Source organism: Branchiostoma lanceolatum, chromosome 3 (assembly GCF_035083965.1).
Source record: "Branchiostoma lanceolatum isolate klBraLanc5 chromosome 3, klBraLanc5.hap2, whole genome shotgun sequence".
Lineage (NCBI taxonomy): Eukaryota > Metazoa > Chordata > Leptocardii > Amphioxiformes > Branchiostomatidae > Branchiostoma > Branchiostoma lanceolatum.
The window spans coordinates 2,153,310-2,173,347 of NC_089724.1; the positions used below are offsets into that span (position 1 = coordinate 2,153,310).

At 41.9% G+C, this 20,038-nt stretch overlaps 1 protein-coding gene across 1 annotated transcript; it reads left to right on the forward strand.

The window, feature by feature from the left end:
- The first annotated feature begins 345 nt into the window (after positions 1 to 345).
- LOC136429703 (cholinephosphotransferase 1-like) lies at positions 346 to 19,265 on the forward strand. Its single transcript, XM_066419650.1, has 10 exons — positions 346 to 592; positions 2,326 to 2,457; positions 4,792 to 4,939; positions 5,558 to 5,699; positions 7,922 to 8,006; positions 10,438 to 10,569; positions 11,036 to 11,194; positions 11,906 to 12,031; positions 13,410 to 13,544; positions 17,221 to 19,265. The coding sequence occupies exons 1-10, from the start codon at positions 479 to 481 to the stop codon at positions 17,305 to 17,307; spliced, it is 1,260 nt and encodes a 419-aa protein (XP_066275747.1). The 5' UTR covers positions 346 to 478; the 3' UTR covers positions 17,308 to 19,265.
- The last annotated feature ends 773 nt before the right edge of the window (positions 19,266 to 20,038 follow it).

Genomic DNA, 20,038 nt, shown 5'->3' on the forward strand with positions numbered 1-20,038 from the left:
GTGTGCGTGTGTGTGTGTGCGTTTACCCCAGTCACACACACACACACGCACATACACTGACATACACACTAACACACACACACACACACACACACACACAAACCGTCACTCACACATACACTGACACACGACACATACTGAACGATGGGAAAATTTTTCATCGGGACTAGAAGGAAATATGGTATATGATAAAGTATTTTTCCTTCTTTAAATCCCCGGCTTTTCCCAATTTTAAAGCGACCCGCGCTACTGCCACCTGCTCAAAGTCCACAGTTTTAGCAAACACCTTCCCGCCCCCTGATTGGTCGGGAAAATCGCATCATTTCTGCCCTCCGTCCCACGCACGCGCAGTGCGTTACTTCCGGTTTAGTAAACCCTGTGTTTGCTGCCAACTTGTCATCATCCCGTATCAGATCTAGAGCTCCCCGTGTGATTTTAGCGCTTTAAATCGGCGGTTTTTAGCGAGATTTCGCCCCCGATGAGTCGGTACTTTCTGGAGATGGCGCCCACGATGTCGGAGGCGCAGCTGAAGGGGTTGGACGAGCACAAGTACTCGTCGTCGGGCACTTCGGCCGTGGAGCCCGTCATGCAGGTAGGGTCGCCGCGGGAGTTAGGGGGAGGGGGGCGGGTTGACTGACACCGGTTTGTTTTTGTGCCGAGAGTGTTTTGATCGCTATTTATATCGCATTAAAATACGCCAAACGCATTTAGAAAACAAACATTGAAACACTGCTTCCATGCAATTGTAGTATATTTAGACGAGTTCAGTAATGATTTTGGCGAAAGGTTGCTCTGCTTTGAGTTTGAAAGGTTTTTAAAAAATTATTATGATCGATACCACATGATGCTTAAACTTAAATAAAGGCTTATCAAATCTTCAACATTTTCCCAGTGTCCCAACTGTAACGTTATAGGATCTTGGAGCGATTAATATTTTCTAAGAAATTGCGTTCATCTTGATTGGAACGCTGAAGGTCGTCATGTACAGTGAAAAAGTCCGTCTCCGCCGGGCCTCGAACTTTGAACTGTTGCCCAGTTAAGGGACTTGACGATTAGGCCTGCCCTTGCTGAGGTTATACATGGTCTCCGGTTACGCCTACAGGCGGCTGTTGTAGGGCTTCTCTTGCTTACAGTGGTGTACTAGTACATTAGCCCCTACGATGTCGCAGTACATAGGGACGAATTGCATAAGACTGTTGTAAGGGCTATTATGCTGTAAATTATCCCCAAGCAGATGTAAGGACCTGGCATATAATTTTGTTTTTATGGTTTCTTTTGCAACATCTTTTCTAGTATTGTCCTTCCTTTAAATTAATGTAGAGGAGGCGAACTGTATACAATAAAAGTGTATAAATGTTACAAAAACAGGCCCCGTAAAACTAGATAAGCTACGGCCGCGTGGCGCGTTTGATACACCCGATCCCTCAATCTCGGAAGTTAAGCAACGCGCGGTCCGGACAGTGCTTGGATGGGAGACCAACCAAGGACGTCCGGATTGCTGTAGCCTCACGAAGCTTTCCACGAAATCGTCTTCCGGGAGGGACGTAAAACGGGGGTCCCGTGCTCGAGGAGGTGCCTCGAACTCATTACCCTACACATAGGGTACCTGCCTGTGGCACTGATATTATATTTATATTATATAACACTGAGAATGAGCTGGATCCTTACATCTGCTTAGAGATTGCAAGCAAGAGAAGCCCAACAACAGTTGTTATTGCTAGCCTGCATGTGTGCATGTATGGGGAAGACCTACACCGTTGTTGTGGCCAAGGAGGTTGAAACATATGATTAATTACATACTGTATATTTAATGTTTTCAATTCTACACAGCACTTACAAAAATTATGTAGCCATGACCATAGCAAAGCAAGCAATTCCTTGTATAGTATAAGATAACAAGTGGATTTGGCCCATGACTATAATATCCATAACACGAAATATATATAAAGTAGATAAATAGATCTCTAGTGCAGCTCTCCCAGGTATGCACAGTTTAGACATACAGCAGTGCATTATACTGATAGACGTTGTGTTGGAGATCTGTTTGGCTGTATCTTTTCAGAGTGACAGAATAATGTACCCTTAGGCTGGTGGAATTATGTTACATTTTTGAAAAGGGCATAACATCTTAGCCCCTTTGTGGCCCATTCTTCCCATTCTCACCTGCCCGTCTCTCCCTGGTGTGTTTCCCCAGGTGTTCTGGCGGTGGCTGGTAGAGGAAGTTTTGGCATTTTGCTCAAAGTTACTATAATGTTACATTTTTACATCATTACGAACCGTTGTGTCCCATTCTCCCCGTCGTGTGTCCCCGTCGTGTGTCCCCAGGTGTTCTGGCGGTGGCTGGTGGAGAAGGTTCCGCTGTGGGTGGCGCCGAACCTCATCACGCTGGTGGGACTCATCATCAACGTGGTGACCTCACTGCTGCTCATGTACTACTCACCAACGGCCAAGGAGGAGGTGAGACATTCGCACACTCACATGCACATACATGCACACACACGCATGCACACACACACTGCTGCTCATGTACTACTCACCCACAGCCAAGGAGGAGGTGAGACATTCGCACACTCACATGCACATACACGCACACACACACATACGTGGTGACGTCACTGCTGCTCATGTACTACTCACCAACGGCCAAGGAGGAGGTGAGACATTCGCACACACACATGCAAACACACGCGCACACGCACACACACACACACACACACACATGTGCACGCACAGACACACTCTCTGAGTCTGACTCATGTGCACAAGCATTTAGGTTCATGCATGCATGGGTATCTGCTGTTTCCCGCACACACACATACTACAGTGTCACACTCTGATACTCACTCACACAGCCATGTGCATTAACTCTCATACACAAACACACTCACTCACTGACTTATGCATTCTCACACATGGCACGCTGAATCTCAGTGTCTTTTGAGAGTTAGACAATGAACCAAATTGCTTACACCAAATTATAGTGTACAGAAAATGTAAATGCCGGGGGGGGGGGGCTTGTAACTTAATGACAGTGAAACAAAAGGATCTCTAATTATGTGATGTGCTTTCTTTCCTGTAAATCCCTTGGCAGAACATAAACCAAAGTAATTACTACATACTATTGTCATGATTGTTCCAGCGCGAAAGACACAAAAGATGGTTGTTTGTGTGGTAAACTGTGGGGCTACTCGTACATCCGGATCCTGGATTAAGCCAAGGGATATGTACTTTAATTTGTATATCCTGAGATCCTGCTGTATCAGCTGAGCTGCATGACAACTACATGTAGCTCTGTGAGCTGTGGTTGGTGACAAAAAATTGGACCATTTAGCCAGCAGCTGAGCTGATGCATCTGGATATCTGGGCCTAGTCTATTGACTGATATTATGATAATTAGGGAGAAACTTAAAGCAAGATTAAGGGGGAAGGGAGTGTCCCTGTGGTGTATTTTGTAATGCAAAGAGCCTATCACAAACCGCTTTGGTGCAAATTGGTCTTGTACTTCTTTTATGGATAGGAAGGGGAAACCTAACAACATTTTGGGTGTAAAAGATAACTATTAGTACTACAAAATGTAGTATTAGCTCCTTTGTAAAATTGTATCTACAAAAGTTTTAAAAACTGCAAGATTATTCAAGATCTAGTGAATTCCCAGGTTCAATGATGACATAATTACTGAGAGTGGTTGAAAGGACCTTGAATGTGTCAAGCTGAGTGTGAGTCATTGTCATGTGACCTTGTGGCATGTGTGAAATGACCAGTAGGTCGTTGACCTTTGACAACTTGGACATTGTCCAAAAGCCATTGTTCGCAATGCTGCAAACTGCTGTATACAAAATTGTATTTCTTATATTTTGAAGTGATTGTGACACAATATGTGAACACAAAATATAGCCGAATCTATAATTGATGTTGAAATTTTTAAAAAGGCACGTAAGGTTTGACTAATGTCCTCACCAGGCCTTGTTTACATGAAGCTAGGCCGTCCTTGACAAAGCTTACATGTGTTCTCTGTTCCATGTTCACAACTTCTGATCTACAAATTCTGTACAATGTAGTTAGAAAAGAGCCAACAACAATGGGCCTACTGTGAACACTAGACTATATGAACATTTTGAATTCATTGAGGCTTCCTCACATCAGGCCAGTGTTTAGATGTACCTATGGGGTCATGACTGAGCTGAAATTTCAACACGTTTGACAAGCCGCCCTGCCCCGACCTTGGCTTGCCAAGGACATCCGCAGAACTATTGGCATGCACACTCATGCCCGGGGCTTTGCTAGGACAAGGCATATATAAGTAACCTATGGGGTCTTGAGCTACCCTTATTCACCTCTTGCCAAACAGTTGTCAAGCAGGCCATTAATCATCCAATATAAAAGAGATACGTTTTTTATGATTACTGTATATACATGTATGTTGTAACTCTATGCAGATACAGATGTCAAGTTAGAAACCGCACTCAAGATTTTACCTGTACTACTACTATTCACTACTTCATTGGATTTCTGCAATTTTCTGATGTTTTTAATAAAATCTATGTGCAGGCCCTGGCCAGGGTGTACTTGATGTGTATACATGTACATGTACGTGTGTTACACTGGCGCCTGCCTGGGTGCCCAAGAGTGGGTGTACATGTCATGTGTATCTCTGTGTTACAGGCGCCAGTGTGGGTGTACATGACATGTGTATCTCTGTGTTACAGGCACCAGTGTGGGTGTACATGTCGTGTGCTGTGGGGTTGTTCCTGTACCAGACTGGGTGTACATGGGTCCATTTGTGTGTTACAGGCGCCGGTGTGGGTGTACATGTCGTGTGCGGTTGGGTTGTTCCTGTACCAGTCGCTGGACGCGATCGACGGGAAGCAGGCGCGGCGGACGGGCAGCAGCACGCCGCTGGGGGAGCTGTTCGACCACGGCTGCGACTCCATATCAACTGGTGAGGGGAAAACAAACAAACAAACAAAGAAAACAAACTCTATTTTTTTGAAGACCTATAGTATCAGCCAATGTAGACAATTTCCTTACATATGTCTCTCATTTTCATGACCATTACCCTCTCACATGTTTATTGAATATAACTTCCAATGATATTATCAAGCAATGCCACCTAGAGAAAGCATCTACAGTATTGCAGTTTGTTGGGATAATGTTCAATACACTGGTGTTCCGGACTGGTCTATATTTTACCGTATTGCACAGGCTTCTATCAAAGGAATTAGAATATGTTTTGCATGCGCTGGTTCGGACATCGAAAATTCGGACATTGATTGAGGACACAAATTTTATGAACTTCTGGTGTATTTTGTATTGAAATGTGTGTTTATTTTGTTGGGCATGACAAACATGTAAATGAAATGCAACACAGTGTATTCCGCATCACCTTCGATCCCAGCCCTCCCGCGGGTAATACAGAATACTCCGTGTTGTACTCTAGTATAATAGCATATGTACAAAATGTTTACTGCGACCACTTTGTTTAGATTAAGGCCCTTAAGTCATTGCTTTATCCTAATGCAGATCCTAATGATAACCATTTTGCCTGTTTCTTGCGCAGTCTTTGTTGGGATGGCGACGTGCTGTGCCATGACAATGGGAGACAACCCAGACTTGATGTTCATCACGTTCTTTAACGCTGTCTTCGTGTTCTACTGCGCCCACTGGCAAACATACGTGTCAGGCACACTCAAATTTGGCTTGTAAGTAAAAACACTATCTATACTGAGTTACGTAGTTGTTCATTTATGTTGTACATTCCCAATACATTGTGTGTTGTATGTATAGTATTACGTAGTACATCTACTGAACATTATTCTTCCTGAGGGTATACATGATTCTGCCACCTTGATATTATTATTAAGATACATTCAAACAGATCTCTAACACAACACCCCCTAGTATGATGCACTCGTAGGCCTGTATATCTAAACTGCATATCTGGGGCTTTTTTGCTGCACCAGAGATCTCTCAAACTCATTGTATTAGAAATGTCAAAGTGGCAAATCAATGTAACCTGGTGGATTAATGTTAATAAAGGTTACGTCTCAAATAGTACTTGTATGAGGAATTGAAGAATGTTATAAGAAAAAAAGAGAAATTTTTTAAAGTCTTGTACGATTTGTCTAATACATTTTGTATTACCCAAGAAAACATCAGTACTGTAATTCAACTACCAAAAAGTGTGCTGCAATAGGGCTGTCTCCAGCTTCAAATTTGTCAGTCCCTGACTCAATGGATGGGAGAGATTACACACACTGTAGGCACTCATGAAACTAGGGGTGTCCACAGGTGGGGCATGTTCTCCCGGGAAATTATAGAAATTCTAAGCCCTCTGAAATGCTATTTTCACATATTTTTAGGAACAAATTCAATTCAATTAGAATATAAAATCTTATTTTGTTGATTTTCAATGTTGACTCTACCATAGATTTAAACTTACAAAAATATAGTTCCATGTTGTGAAGTTCGGACGGGGGTTGAATTGTAGGGACGGGTCCTGGAGACAGCCCTTGTCCTGTATTGCTTGTGTACAGTGTAACTGGTCTGCCCTTGTCCTGTATTGCTTGTGTACAGTGTAACTGGTCTGCCCTTGTCCTGTATTGCTTGTGTACAGTGTAACTGGTCTGCCCTGGCCCTGTGTTGCTTGTGTACAGTGTAACTGGTCTGCCCTGGCCCTGTGTTGCTTGTGTACAGTGTAACTGGTCTGCCCTGGACCTGTGTTGCTTGTGTACAGTGTAACTGGTCTGCTCTGGCCCTGTGTTGCTTGTGTACAGTGTAACTGGTCTGCCCTGGCCCTGTGTTGCTTGTGTACAGTGTAACTGGTCTGCCCTGGCCCTGTGTTGCTTGTGTACAGTGTAACTGGTCTGCCCTGGCCCTGTGTTGCTTGTGTACAGTGTAACTGGTCTGCTCTGGACCTGTGTTGCTTGTGTACAGTGTAACTGGTCTGCTCTGGCCCTGTGTTGCTTGTGTACAGTGTAACTGGTCTGCTCTGGCCCTGTGTTGCTTGTGTACAGTGTAACTGGTCTGCTCTGGCCCTGTGTTGCTTGTGTACAGTGTAACTGGTCTGCTCTGGACCTGTGTTGCTTGTGTACAGTGTAACTGGTCTGCCCTGGCCCTGTGTTGCTTGTGTACAGTGTAACTGGTCTGCCCTGGCCCTGTGTTGCTTGTGTACAGTGTAACTGGTCTGCCCTGGACCTGTGTTGCTTGTGTACAGTGTAACTGGTCTGCCCTGGCCCTGTGTTGCTTGTGTACAGTGTAACTGGTCTGCCCTGGCCCTGTGTTGCTTGTGTACAGTGTAACTGGTCTGCTCTGGACCTGTGTTGCTTGTGTACAGTGTAACTGGTCTGCTCTGGCCCTGTGTTGCTTGTGTACAGTGTAACTGGTCTGCTCTGGCCCTGTGTTGCTTGTGTACAGTGTAACTGGTCTGCTCTGGACCTGTGTTGCTTGTGTACAGTGTAACTGGTCTGCCCTGGACCTGTGTTGCTTGTGTACAGTGTAACTGGTCTGCCCTGGACCTGTGTTGCTTGTGTACAGTGTAACTGGTCTGCCCTGGACCTGTGTTGCTTGTGTACAGTGTAACTGGTCTGCTCTGGACCTGTGTTGCTTGTGTACAGTGTAACTGGTCTGCCCTGGACCTGTGTTGCTTGTGTACAGTGTAACTGGTCTGCCCTGGACCTGTGTTGCTTGTGTACAGTGTAACTGGTCTGCTCTGGACCTGTGTTGCTTGTGTACAGTGTAACTGGTCTGCCCTGGACCTGTGTTGCTTGTGTACAGTGTAACTGGTCTGCCCTGGACCTGTGTTGCTTGTGTACAGTGTAACTGGTCTGCCCTGGACCTGTGTTGCTTGTGTACAGTGTAACTGGTCTGCCCTGGACCTGTGTTGCTTGTGTACAGTGTAACTGGTCTGCCCTGTTCTCCACAGTTTTGATGTGACAGAAACTCAGTTTGGCGTGATAATGCTGTTCTTATTGAGCATGGTTCTGGGGAAAGAGTTCTGGGGGATACAGGTAGGAACATGCAGATGAGTGTGGCATCCATAGGAGGGCCCTTTGGTTGGACTGTTCTTGGGTACCGTAACAGGCCTAGGATCACATTAAAGTCGACTCTGCTTTGCCCTGAGTTTTGCATGGAAAATTTCTTCTTTTTCAAGCATCTTGTGGACGTAAAGAATTGTTATGAAATGATCGGATGGAAAGGGCAAATAACATTAGACTTAGTCGTTTGAAATGTCTTTTTCTTCCTTGGTTTTAAGACTTTTTGAACATCCTAAACTTTTCAAAACTGTCAACCAAAGGGTACTCCATGTGTGTGCTACACAGACAGTGCTTTATATGATTGTGACATGTATGCACATGATACAGTAGCACGATGGGAGACAAAAGTCAGATGGAATCTAAACATGATTATCCTCGGACATCAAAATTCTGCGCACACAACCAAGAAACGTATTGTTCTATTCAAATCAACCTTACAGTGACCGTCTGTCACCTTCCTCAGGGCAATTCTGATTGGTTCATTCGCCAACTAGATGAAACTATTCACAGATGATTTCATAATCTTGTCTCAAAATCATTCATTGTGTAATTGCAACAGGAATCAAGTCAAATAAGGAATTTTCTTTTAACAACCAATCCGACCAAGCGTGACCGCCATTGCAAAGTTTGTCTCCCGTCTTCCTACAGCTTTAGCGTGAATATTTTTCTGCACAATTTTCTCACCTCCGATCTTTTCCCACCCCGCCCCTTTTCCCTCAGCATCAATGTAACCGAAGCCCAGTTATTCATCATGACCATGCATATAGTTTCCGCCGTTTTCGGTACTTCAGTCTGGTTCAACAAGGTACTCTGGGGTTTGCTTTTTTTTTCTTTTTAAAGATGTTTTTCTTTTCTTCGTCTTTTTTTTAGTCTGTGATAGTGGTTGTTGTTTTACTGCATGCTCTGTGTATGTGATGCATGACGTGTAGTTGGAGTCCTTGTGTTAGCCTTGTGTGTACATTTCAATGTGACAATGCATGTGGATTTTATTCATTTATTTAAACTTTGTAAAGATACAAAAAATGTACAAGATACAAATAACTGGACAAAAGGAACAGGACAGATCCTTTTTCTAGCTTCTAACCAACATTAGATAAAAATAAAAATAAAACTATATTGTGTATTTTTACTTTCAAGTTGAAGTTTACTTGGCCTCTGCCATGTCACAAATTTTTAAAAAGTGTAATGGAGCAAATTGCCCAACAACTTTTATTCAAAATTATGGAAATTGAGTATAATGTATTTAACATTGTACTGAATGTAAATGTAGCTTCCATGTGAATGTACATTTTAAGCATTCAAGATGATCTTATAGTGTGTTCAGCAGCAAGCAATATTTACAATTATGATATACACTTTTGTAACTTTTGTTACCCAAGTTCTGAGGCATGATTTCGACCATGTTTTTTTACAGTATTACATCCATAATATTTTACACAACTAATTCAGTATCCATATAGTTCCTTGTTGGACTGGCCCTGAAATTCAACTTAAGGTAAAAAAAAAGAAAACTGGTCAAATAATATGAAACTGTGCTGGCTTTCTGCCCGTTTTCTTACCTTGTCTTTAATGCACCTTTTGCCCAAAATTTTCCCACAACATTTACGACTGATCATACAACTGTAACCATTGCGTTAAGATTTGATTTTCTCTTATCAGCTCTCTCCAAATTAAAATCTATCCCCTATCCCTCTTGCCTAACTTACAATACCCTGCAATGGAGAAGGCTACTAAATAAATTGAACTTTTCTGATTAATCTTGCAAGAAAAAGAATGCCCTTCTTCCCCAAGCTAATAATCTGTAGTAGGATGTTCTAAATGATTCCTATCTTAATCAGTGACTGTCAGCATAGTGAGCTGTTGTATGTCGTACATGTATTTAGATATGTCATTGATGCATTATTAATTAGTTGGAACATCTCGTTGTAGATGCAATCTGATTCAGAAATGTAGTGTTGCAATTTACTGCAAATTATATGTGTTACTGTAAATACAAACAAATGAACAAAAAGCTCTTTACACAAAACCATAATCACCTGCCGACGTTTTGGTGACCATCAGATTCTGTCTCTTTCCTTGGGGCAATATTATATCGGGGCAATAGAAAATGGCATGATCATCCTCCACACTGCAGCTACATGTATGTAGGTTTTTCTGCTGCAGTGTGTGGAATGCAGCCCGTAACATGACAGAGTTTACATTCCAGTGTTAAGTGCAACCCCTCCCTGAGGAAAGTGACAGATGGTCACCGAAATGTTGACAGATGATCATGTACTGCATGCTTGTGTGTTAAACAGAACTTTCTTATATATCCAGTGATTTACAAATGTACCAACCTGATGAAACTATTCATTTCGGAGACAAACACGCAGTTAAACAAGTTGCCATCTGCCCCTCCCCGTAGGTTCCCCTGGTGGGTTTGTCGATGAGAGTTGTAGCGGTGATCTGTTCCACGTCTCTCTCCACGTGGACGGTTTGGGGGAACTTCCAGACCATCCTGAAGGGAGGTGCCGGCAAAAACGGCTCCACGGTAGCGGTGAGTGTTCTCCCGAAAATTATTTCATCAGGTAGAAAATAGATGGCCAGATTGACGGAAGACCGCCAGCAGTGGAGAACCTTCACTGAACACTTCGCTGCCCCGACGGCTGACTAAGCTATGGGAGAGAGTGAGTGAGTGAGTGAGTGAGTGAGTGAGTGAGTGAGTGAGTGAGTGAGTGAGTGAGTGAGTGAGTGAGTGAGTGAGTGAGTGAGTGAGTGGGATTGTGTTCTCGCCGCAAAAGCACCACCTGCTTTGACTACTTGTAGCGGTGAGAAGCAGTACTTCAGACTGAAGAAGGTGTCTGATAGACATCGAAATGCTGTACATAGCGTCTGTCTTCTCTGTCATGACCAGATGAAAATTAGGTCATCTGATCATTGAGTTCATTTGAGCTTGACTAGTACGAGATCACTGTTTGCTTCTTTATCTGTTTTAATTTTTACTGCTTCTCTCCCCCATGCAGGGTACGAGTGTTCTCTCGCCGGGTTTCCCGATCCTGTTCCCGATCGTCCTGGCTCTGATGATCTACAAGAAGTCCTCCATGGACCTGTTCCAGAACCACCCCTGTCTCTATCTGCTCATGTTCGGCATGGCCATAGGAAAAATCACCAACAAACTTGTAGTGAGTAAAACCTGCTCTTTGTGATACTAGTACATGTGTGTAATTCTCATGTTTGGCATGGTTAAATCACCAACAAACTGGTACTAGTTGTAGTAAGTTTTATTGTTTTATTGGTCAGGTGTAAATCACAATGTGGAAGAATAAAATAGTGTGCACTTGATGCATAATTGATGAAAATGTATTCAAGATTTGCAAGCTTCAAGTTACAAATTTAAAGCAAAAGTTTATACACATGTATATTGGCTCTCAAACAATGACTGGGACGGCAAAAAATTTAAAGCTAGAGACAGACCTAATTTGATGCATGTTTTGGCCAAGAGTTTGGCTCCTGGGTGGTTAATGTAACGTGTAGGTAGTACATAAAGCGGGCACACTATTAGAAAGGCTCTTCATGAAAGAAAGTTAAATATCTTGTTGTCCGAAATCTTAAAGGCAAGTATACATGTGTAAATGGGGTAGGGAATTTCCCGAGCAGCCTTCGTAACCCCTGCTTCTCCTAATGGGTCAGTGAAGTCATGCTTGTACTGAGCATCGATGTTTCTGGCCTAGGGTGAAGAGATGCTGCTACAGTAACAATTGGGCCGCCTTTCTTCGTAGATCGATGGCAACATCAGGCTCTGATGAATTGATTAGAAAAAAAAAAAAAACTTAGTCTAGTGAAACGGGTCGATTTGTAGTCTTAGCTTAAATTTTTTCTTCTCCTGTTTGCAGATTGCGCATATGACGAAAAGTGAGATGACGATGTTTGACTCATCGATGATCGGCCCGGGGCTGCTGTTCCTGGACCAGTACTTCAACAGCTTCATCAACGAGTACATCGTTCTCTGGATAAGTTTGGTCAGTTGATAATCAGTAATGCATCGTTCTCTGGATAAGTTTGGTCAGTAGATAATCAGTAATGCATCGTTCTCTGGATAAGTTTGGTCAGTAGATAATCAGTAATACATCGTTCTCTTGATAAGTTTGGTCAGTAGATAGTCGGTAGAACATCGTTCTCTGGATAAGTTTGGTCAGTAGATAGTCGGTAGAACATCGTTCTCTGGATAAGTTTGGTCAGTAGATAATCAGTGATGCATCGTTCTCTGGATAAGTTTGGTCAGTTGATAATCAGTAATGCATCGTTCTCTGGATAAGTTTGGTCAGTAGATAATCAGTAATGCATCGTTCTCTGGATAAGTTTGGTCAGTAGATAATCAGTAATACATCGTTCTCTTGATAAGTTTGGTCAGTAGATAGTCGGTAGAACATCGTTCTCTGGATAAGTTTGGTCAGTAGATAGTCGGTAGAACATCGTTCTCTGGATAAGTTTGGTCAGTAGATAATCAGTGATGCATCGTTCTCTGGATAAGTTTGGTCAGTAGATAATAAGGAGTACACAGTACTCTGGATAAGTTTGGTCAGTAGATAATCAGGAGTACATTGTTCTCTGGATAAGTTTGGTCAGTAGTTAAACATGAGTACGTCGTTCTCTGGATAAGTTTGGTCAGTAGATAATCAGTAATGCATCTTTCTGTGGATAAGTTTGGTCAGTAGATAATCAGTGAGTACATTGTTCTCTGGATAAGTTTGGTCAGTAGTTAAACATGAGTACGTCGTTCTCTGGATAAGTTTGGTCAGTAGATAATCAGTAATGCATCGTTCTCTGGATAAGTTTGGTCAGTAGATAATCAGTAATGCATCGTTCTCTGGATAAGTTTGGTCAGTAGATAATCAGTTACTGTAATGCGTCGTTCTCTGGATAAGTTTGGTACTTTGACTTGACTTTCTATTGTAGACATTTTCTGGTTACTTGACAGACTCTAGCCTTTTTGGTGGGTCGACCAAAGACAAGGGAATTTTAAATCAATGAAAATGATTAAGTTTTTTTGATGGAGTGGTCGATCAAAATATTGCATGCTGTAGAATCATTTTCTAATATTCCCCTTATTTCTGCTACAATAGAAAAAGTGATATACATCTTTGTAAAGAGACCCACCAAGCCTAGGTCCCCTATATGTTAACACCCTGCCTAATTGTAACTATACCTTGGAGCACTTCGGCCCAAATCTTAAGAAAATAGAAAAGAAAGATAATCCCCACCCGACATAAAATTGTCCATGATCGAAATCGGAAGCACAACATTTATTTGACCTTGATATAGAATATACTGCCTTAGCCTAATTGTGACCACTTCCGACAGTTTGTAACCTTTGACCTGTGACCTCTCTCCCTCCAGATATTCGTGACCTTTGACCTGGTGCAGTACTGTTTCCTGGTGTGTCTGCAGATCTGCGACCACCTGGACATCTACTGTTTCAACATCACCAGCAAACCCTCAAAAAAGGGGCTCAACAGCGGGAACATGAGCAAGGTAGGTGTTTGTTTTGTGGCACTTACACCGAGGCAGACCACAGAAATCTCTCAGGCAACTGGATAAGAGCCTCGAGCATGTTAAAGAACCCACCGCACTTATCGAAAAGAGTAGGGGTCCTTCCCGGTGTGAGTGGTTGAAAACCTACACTCCTATAGCCGCACATGGGTTATCCCTTAGTAATAGCCTCAGGCTAGTTGGGCAACCCTGTCATATGTACATGTACAATGCTGAACCAATAAATGAAAAATATATAAAAAATGGATAAGATTTGGAAACGGTGAACAGTTTTTGAGTAACTGTTCTCCACCCTCCTCTAGCAGGGCCGAATCGCTCGGCAACAAGACCTGCCAACATAGACCCTGCTCTTATGCCCAAACCTTTGCGGATTTCCACAAGACGAGCTTGTGGCAATCCTCTGATTGGCTCAAAGCTGCTGTTGGTGTTGACATCACCATTACTTCAAACCTTGGGGCATAAGCTGTCAGGCTTTGTTGCCAAGTGATTAGACCCTGCTAAAGTAAAGGAGGGTGATGTTATCTTTTGGGATCTTATTACCTGGATGTCTAACCTTCTTCAATGTAACCTGCTGGTAAAAATCAATGGAAAATCCATTGACATGTACTAAGCATAATTCCGCCAAGCCTCATGTATCCACCACCCTGAAAAAGTGTGTCTAAAGAGATCTCCAAAACAATGTCCCTAGCATTAAGTAACTGTGTGTGTTTACACTGGGGGATGCACAAAAGTTTCCTAGGGGAATCTCCGTGTATAACCTCCATTAACATTAATCTGTTGGGAACACATATTGAAATCTGCCACAGACTTTGAAAAACAGTGCGTTAGAGAGATCTCTAGTGCAGCACCCCCCCGGTATACACAGCTCAGATATACAGGAGTGCGTTATATGACGTTGGGTTGGAAGTCCCTTTGGACACACACTCTCTGGATGGTGGATATACATTGTATGGGACTTGGCGGAATTATGCTAGTAGATGTTAATGCATTTGCCTGCAAATACAGTATACTGCAATCCGATGTAACCTGGTGGATAACAAAAGTATTGGAGGTTAGATGTCACTGAAAAAATTTGCTACAGGGCAAATGAAAGAAAAGTCAGTTAGAGGTCAGTGTTCTCACCAGAATTTTTTCACAGCATAATGGGGTCAGGTACAGAAGGCCAACTTTAGCGGTGCAAGTCACGTGTGGAGGGCTGAAGACATGACCAGAGTTGGGAGTCCGGCATGTTCCCCCGGAAAATTTGTAAATTCATAACCCAATGAGACATTATTTCATGCATTTTGAGGGATAAAGTTTGTGAAGTAGAGTTTTCCCTCTGTTACAGCCTCATTCTAAAGCCAAATATGAACTTTTTATAAGATTTATGAAGGGTCACAAGGTTTGTCTCAGAAAGAAACACCTCTATGCTGGTTGAAACACAGCATAGTGGTCCAGCTAACAGCATAGGGGGTCCAAATCACAGCATAGGGGGCCCCTATGCTGAAAAGGCCTGGCGAGAACACTGGAGGTGGTACATGTAGTATTTCCATGTTGGGCTGTCATGTTTTTTTTAATGCAGCTTATCCTGTCAGCACTGCACATGTGCATTCCACCTTTAGTATCATTTGATTATGTTTGATTTAAGTTCATGTGTAACTCAATTCCTGCAATTTTTGTTACATTTCATTTCATGACACCGTAGAGACTTTCCTTCAGTGATTTTTCGTCCTTTGTCATTTCTACAGTTAATATATTTATGCATCCTATCATGACAAAGGGAGGGCACCGGTGTACAAAAGCCAGTAGTTCAAGTTTTTGCCTCCATGTAAGTTGGTGCAAAATAATGCTTTCTAAATCCATTATGAAAATTGTACAATGTCCAAGTCTAAAGGGTTTAGCGTTATAATTACACAAGAAATGACATTTCAATATTATTGTTCTTCATTTAAAGATTTTTCATTTGGACAGCCTTGAACCAAAGGCCAGACTGTTTTCAAGCATCTTTTAAATTAGTAAATTTCACTGACTTATGTCTAGGCAAAGCAGTTTCCTGCCTGGCCTACTTCAATTCCAGCCTACCATAAGTCATACAATGTATACCAAGAGGTTTGTGGCCAGGCTTCCCCCGGTGGTACAGGGGTTAACAACAGGCCAGGTGACACCAATGTGATTGGAGCTGTTTGTTGTTTGTAAAAGAAAATTCTCTGGAATATCAGGCCAAATACAGTTTGATAATGTTTGTTTTGAAAACAGATAAATGCCTTAGGTTATTTCTAACATCATGTTTTCGGGTGGCTTACTTCCTTTTCTTGACAGATGTTATGCAATTGTAACCAGAGACACCACTGAAATATGTTTTAAAAAAAGGCTGATTCTGTCTGACTGTACAATCATACAAAGTTGTGTATCTCATGTTTATTTTCTAGTTGCAAATCACAACTTTGCAATTCAAGCAGCCTTGTCTACAAAACAGCCAATTGCATTGGTGTAGCCTTAATCACGAACTCTCTAACAACTCTAACGACATGTGTTCTAATCAACTATCGTCATCATCACGATATTCTGTAGAACGGGGCCAGCGTGCAAAACTCCCAAAACTCAGCGACTCACGAGGACAAAAAGGCCCAATGACTACAGCATGTTCCATAACCATGGTAACCCTGGGTATGTCATCATTTCATGTAGCTGTCATCATGGTAACCGTTCCCATGGTTACCATTGCCATGGTTGCCAGGTGCTGGGAGCTGCATGCCGTCTACTCTAGCCTGCACTGCATGGATCAAAATAATAACCGTTGATTTCTCTGCTTTCTTGCAGCAAAGCATATAGCTTATTTAACTTCTTGCATTTGTATGCACATTGATTTCATAACATGCACTTTTAGATATGTACCGCTTTAGTCTGTTATAGAAATTTAGATTTTTTTCAGCAGAATTTTCTTCAAACTGTAGGGCAAATAGACAGCTGCATTTTTTAATCATGATCAAAGATGTGGAATATTGATTGTACTTTGGCTGTAGGCTTGCATCATTTTGACAATGCAGAACGTAGTGAATACAAAATGTGATGCTGTGTACAGACTATAAATTGCATCAGGCTAAGCTTAGAATAGATTTTATCATGCATGACATATTCTTGTTTTTAAACCCTAAAACCTATAATACCTCCCATTGATAACATCAAGATCTTTTGAAAAAGTTCCTTCTCTTTAAGTAGCCTAGATAAACCATTGGATTAAAGCTTTCTTTTTTTTCTCTCCTTTTTCATCAGCATACATGTATGATTATTTGAATGACCCCTGTTTTTATTTTGGCTTCCCTCAGACTATCAGCGGTACACTCCCAGGAACAAGTCACCACAAATAAATTGAAAGTGAACACTTTGTAACAACAGTACATATTTTCTTCTAATGAAATTGCAAACTATACTTTTGTCAGGGCAGCCATTCCATGTTGCTTAGAGTGCAAAGTGTAGCGACAGTAGATGAGTAGGAAGTAAGGAAAATTGAGGATAGTCAACATTGTGAATTAAGTATCATGTACATGTAATGGGCACCTAATTTTCCTAACATCACCCGAAGATCTAGACCAGAAAACTTTGTCAATGTTAAGACCATTTTTTTCTCCCAGTGTTTATCTCGAAATTAACTTGTGTTGTTGTTGTGTTTGTTGCCTAGGCAACCAGAGGTGCAGAAAATCTGACAGTGTACAGCAGACCTCGCACCAGGTCCCTGACACGGGCCAACAGGGAACAGGACCGCTGATTGATCCAGCCATTTGAATCCACCAATCAGAGACCGGGATGCATTTCGTTCGCCCAATCAAGACTGCTGCCCAGGAGTTACTGTAATGAGATTATAGGAGTTGATCAGGGAAGTCGGAGGTAGATTTCATAGAGAGTTTTAACAGTTTTATACATGTATGTATATGACCAGCTCGCGATGAGGGGTTTTTGAGATTGTGCTGTGTAAGATATATATTCTGTACTTGTATGTGATCGTGGAAAGATTAACTAAATCGTATCGATTGTGAACCTTTGCAATACTTCGAGCTGCTGCTTTATCTTTACTTGCAATACACCGGTATACAAATATCACTAACTTGTTCAGTGTACAATGTATCAAGAATGGACCTAAAAGCTACTCTCCAAGCAGAGGAGGGGTTTCGGCAGGTTTTTGACATGCTTTTAGGCGTTTTTGTTGGGCTTTCTACTTTGTCATTTTTTTTTAGTAGGAAGCCTGACAAAAACGCCTGAAAGCACGTCAAAAACCTGCAGGAACCCATCCTCTGCTTGGAGAGTAGCTAAAAGCTGCTTTGCAGTCACAGTAGAGTCTATTATTTAATTTGCCAAATCCATATTGTACTATAATGTGTAGTGCATCACTCTACAAAGCATAGGGATGAAAAGTAGATATTGCACAGTGGGCCTAATCTCCAAGCAGGTATAAAGATCTACAAGGTGAACGGTTAAAAAACACTAGATGGTCTGGAAAAGAGTACAAATGTTCCAAAGTAGGCATAAACACAGAGATTGGACCGGATCCGCGCATCTGCTTGGAGATTACAGTTGGCCACCTTGGGGGTCAAAGTTAGATCTCTTTTGAAATGCTTTTTTTTTTCTAATCGCAAAGCATTTGATGCTCACTGGTAATGCTAGTCTACCCCACCAAAACCACCTTCAGATAGTTATTTTCTAAATTAAGAGTTTAAGACTGTTATTTACATTAAGCTTGGTGTTGTACTGTCCACTACAGACTTATCAATATGCCAGTCATTATTAGAGAAAGTCACAAACGTTGGAATTTTTTTACCTGTTGTCATTTTTCCAGCCAAAGAATTGTACAGATCAAAAGGACTTAGTTTAAAGACTGAGGTGTTTTTCGGTGAGAGGTCTCCGGTGAAGTATTCCTGAGTATACCCTCCTCTGTAGCTGCAGTAACCACTGGCTCAATCTTTTGGCTTGCTTATGCTTTGGTCCCACTTCCAATCCGGGGTCCAAACAGGCAGCTTGTGGGAAGGAAAAATATTATATAAAAGGCAACAAAAGACACAAAACGTAAACAAATTACTCCTATCCATATCTTGTGTATTTTGTTGATATGCATTATTTTTTTTTGTTATTCGCAAACAACCCGGCCGGCCCTCTGATTGGAAATGGGACCGTAACATAACTCTGAGGTTAGCACGCGAAAAGATTGAGCCAGCAATTTCTACGGAGGATGGTTCTCAGGCTACAGGTGAAGGAGGTAGTGATACTATTTTGTGCCCCACTCCATATCAAGAAGCAACGACAAGAAAAAAGGAGATATTGTGACCCATATGAGAAAACATAATCTTAATGCAAGAAGCGTCTTCTTGGGTGCTGAAACTGAAGATTTACTGTAAATGCAGACATGTTTGCGGGGATTTAATTTCGAGATAAAGAGACAATGGAGTGTTTAAGGTTCTCTTTTGAAACAATAGTAGCGTTACAGTCACATAATGGAAACACTTTTCGCAGTGATTTTAAGTTTATGGTAAAGAGTTCAACGCAAAAACTGCAAACATAAAACCACTGCGAACATTTCTGCATTTACAGTGTTCTGTATGGTCAGCCTGCTTTGATAATTACTCACAGCTTTGTAGAGATTATTAGGGTAGCTCCATTTTTTGTCGGTCACCAACCAATCATGACGAAAATAACCATTTCTACGGTACAATAAAGTAAGTCTTATGTTTCAAACATCACAATTTGTGTCATCGTTCATTTGTATGTACAGTAGACACTGGTTGCTTGATATGTGTTCGAACATAGAAACTTACGAGCCCACCATGTTGTAATGCATGCATGTACATTTTATCACTGAAGTGCGTCCTTATTCAAAATCATGTTAAACATATTATAAGAAATTATGTCATATTTGCGTAGAAAACGAAAGAGACTAGGCAGCTATACATGTATGATAGGTTTGGATGCAGGCTATTCTAACTGATGATCGGATATAACGCCAAAAAGCAATTACTCAAACAACTGGATATGATTTTGGAAACGGTCAGACGTTTCAAGTAGCATCCACTACTTTTCGTCAGAGACTGTGAGCAAGATCAGTTGAACAGCAGGTTTATAACCACGAACTATGAATTGATATGCAAATAAGGAGAAGACAAATTTTTAGAAGTCCAATAGAAAGCGAATTAGACAACTCAAGACGAGGTTGAAGTAAAAGGGGACAATAGCTCCTATTGTTTTAATATAGGAGCTAAAGCTGGTTTGCCCCCAAGGCTATGTCCCAAGTGCCAGACAGTTCCACCCTTAGCCCTCCTTTCCTGTTGAGGGTTGGATTGTATATCCTCTCATATATTGCCTCCCTTACTCCACGTTCGAACCAGCGGGGTTCGCGGTCAAGGATATCAGTGGATTCGAGATTGAACGAGTGCCCCTGGTTGTGTTTTAGGTGGTGGAAAATGGCCGAGGAGTAGCGGTTAGCGCAGTGTTCTTTGTACCTTTCATTAAGT

Excerpts from the sequence above, each read along its gene's own strand:
- LOC136429703 (XM_066419650.1), top strand. The coding sequence starts at position 479 with ATGAGTCGGTACTTTCTGGAGATGGCGCCCACGATGTCGGAGGCGCAG. Across the intron at positions 2,458-4,791 it reads CACCAACGGCCAAGGAGGAG|GCGCCGGTGTGGGTGTACAT; the intron begins GTGAGACATTCG and ends TGTGTGTTACAG. Across the intron at positions 5,700-7,921 it reads GGCACACTCAAATTTGGCTT|TTTTGATGTGACAGAAACTC; the intron begins GTAAGTAAAAAC and ends TGTTCTCCACAG.